At 41.7% G+C, this 1,392-nt stretch overlaps 1 protein-coding gene across 1 annotated transcript in view; it reads left to right on the top strand.

The window, feature by feature from the left end:
- lgalsl (lectin, galactoside-binding-like) overlaps positions 1-1,392 on the top strand; it is a 12,506-nt gene that overhangs the window by 4,232 nt on the left and 6,882 nt on the right. Inside the window, exon 2 of the mRNA XM_015380939.1 lies at positions 860-911. Within this exon, the coding sequence (XP_015236425.1) occupies positions 873-911 (39 nt within the window). The 5' untranslated portion in view covers positions 860-872. The remainder of the gene's footprint in view (positions 1-859; positions 912-1,392) is intronic.

Below are 1,392 nucleotides of genomic sequence, written 5' to 3' on the forward strand. Positions count from 1 at the left end.
CTAACCAGTATTTTCGCCCCTTCCCAAAATGACTTCAACGGAAGGTTTCCAGATGGATATGCGGAGCAAATCCATCTGGCGGAGTCAGGTTACCAGACAAGGCAACCTGAGAGGCAGGGTACACCCTGGACAGGTTGCCAGTCCATCGCAGGGCAACGCAGAGACAAACATGACAACCATTCACGCACACACTCACATCTAAGGAGAATTTAGACAAGTCAGTTAACCTAACATTAATGTTTTTGGACTGTGGGAGGAAGCCGGAGTACCCAGAGAGAACCCACGCATGCTCAGGGAGAACATGCAAACTCTCAGCCAAGAAGAAATCAAAGAAAAAAACACCAGAATTACAGCAAAAAAAAAAATCTAAACTTGTGCATTTGATTCTTGTTTTTAAAAATCTCTTCAGTTGTTTAAGCATTTAGCTCTTACAAAAAATGAACTCTAAATAAGCATTTAAAGCCAAAAATAAGAACAACCTTCATGTCCAGCAGAATCATAAACGTGTCTAACTTGTTTGTGGTTCATCTGTAGCTTTTATACAAAACAACATCAAGCAGAGAGCAGTTTTATTTATTAGTAAAGTATAAAAGGTTCAATTGTGTTCCACTATGAGAGCCTGAGGAGGAGGTAGAAGCTCACAATGAGTGTGTTTGTTATTGACCTGGCAGAGAAAGGCATGTGGGGGCAGCTGATTATCAGAGCTGCACTGTGTGTGTGTGTGTGTGTGTGTGTGTGTGCTGCAGGGTAATCAGGCAGGTTGAAGCTTTCCGTCAGCGTTGATTTGGTAAAAAGACGAGACGTCACAGGCAGACTAACTGGATCTGCAGCTTATTGCTCTCCTGTTTGCTTCCTGCAGATAAAAAAAAAAAATGGCTGAATCACACAGGCTGACAACGCAGGGCAGGAAGGTAAGTTTACACACCTGGCAAACAAGAAGCAGTTAACAGCTAACCAGAACACACACAGGCTCAGGAACTGTCCTGTAATCAGTGTTAGAAATGTAAATAGAGTTCCCTGAGGACAGCCAGGACTTTAGCTTTCTAGTTTTTTAGCTTTTAAAAAAAGGGGGTGTGAACCTGTTTTAGGCTCAGCTTGTTTAAAGTTATCTAGAAAACACAAAGGATCCTTTGAAAGCTACCAAAATAAAAGTACTGCTATCTCGTGTGGGTCAGAAGAGCTTTGTTTAAACCAATAAAATTGAAAATTACTTTTGGTTAAAGGTTTTTTGTGATGACCGAGGAAACTGCTAAAACTTGATTGATTTTTTTTTTGTTTTGTTTTATTGAGGCCTGAGGGTCAGGGGCGGATTTAGGAAATTTGGGGCCCTAGGCAAAGACAGGCAGGGGGCCCTCTGAATGGAGAAGACAACACATAAAACAGACCCATTCT

This window comes from Cyprinodon variegatus, unplaced genomic scaffold, assembly GCF_000732505.1.
Source record: "Cyprinodon variegatus isolate N-32 unplaced genomic scaffold, C_variegatus-1.0 Scaffold225, whole genome shotgun sequence".
Lineage (NCBI taxonomy): Eukaryota > Metazoa > Chordata > Actinopteri > Cyprinodontiformes > Cyprinodontidae > Cyprinodon > Cyprinodon variegatus.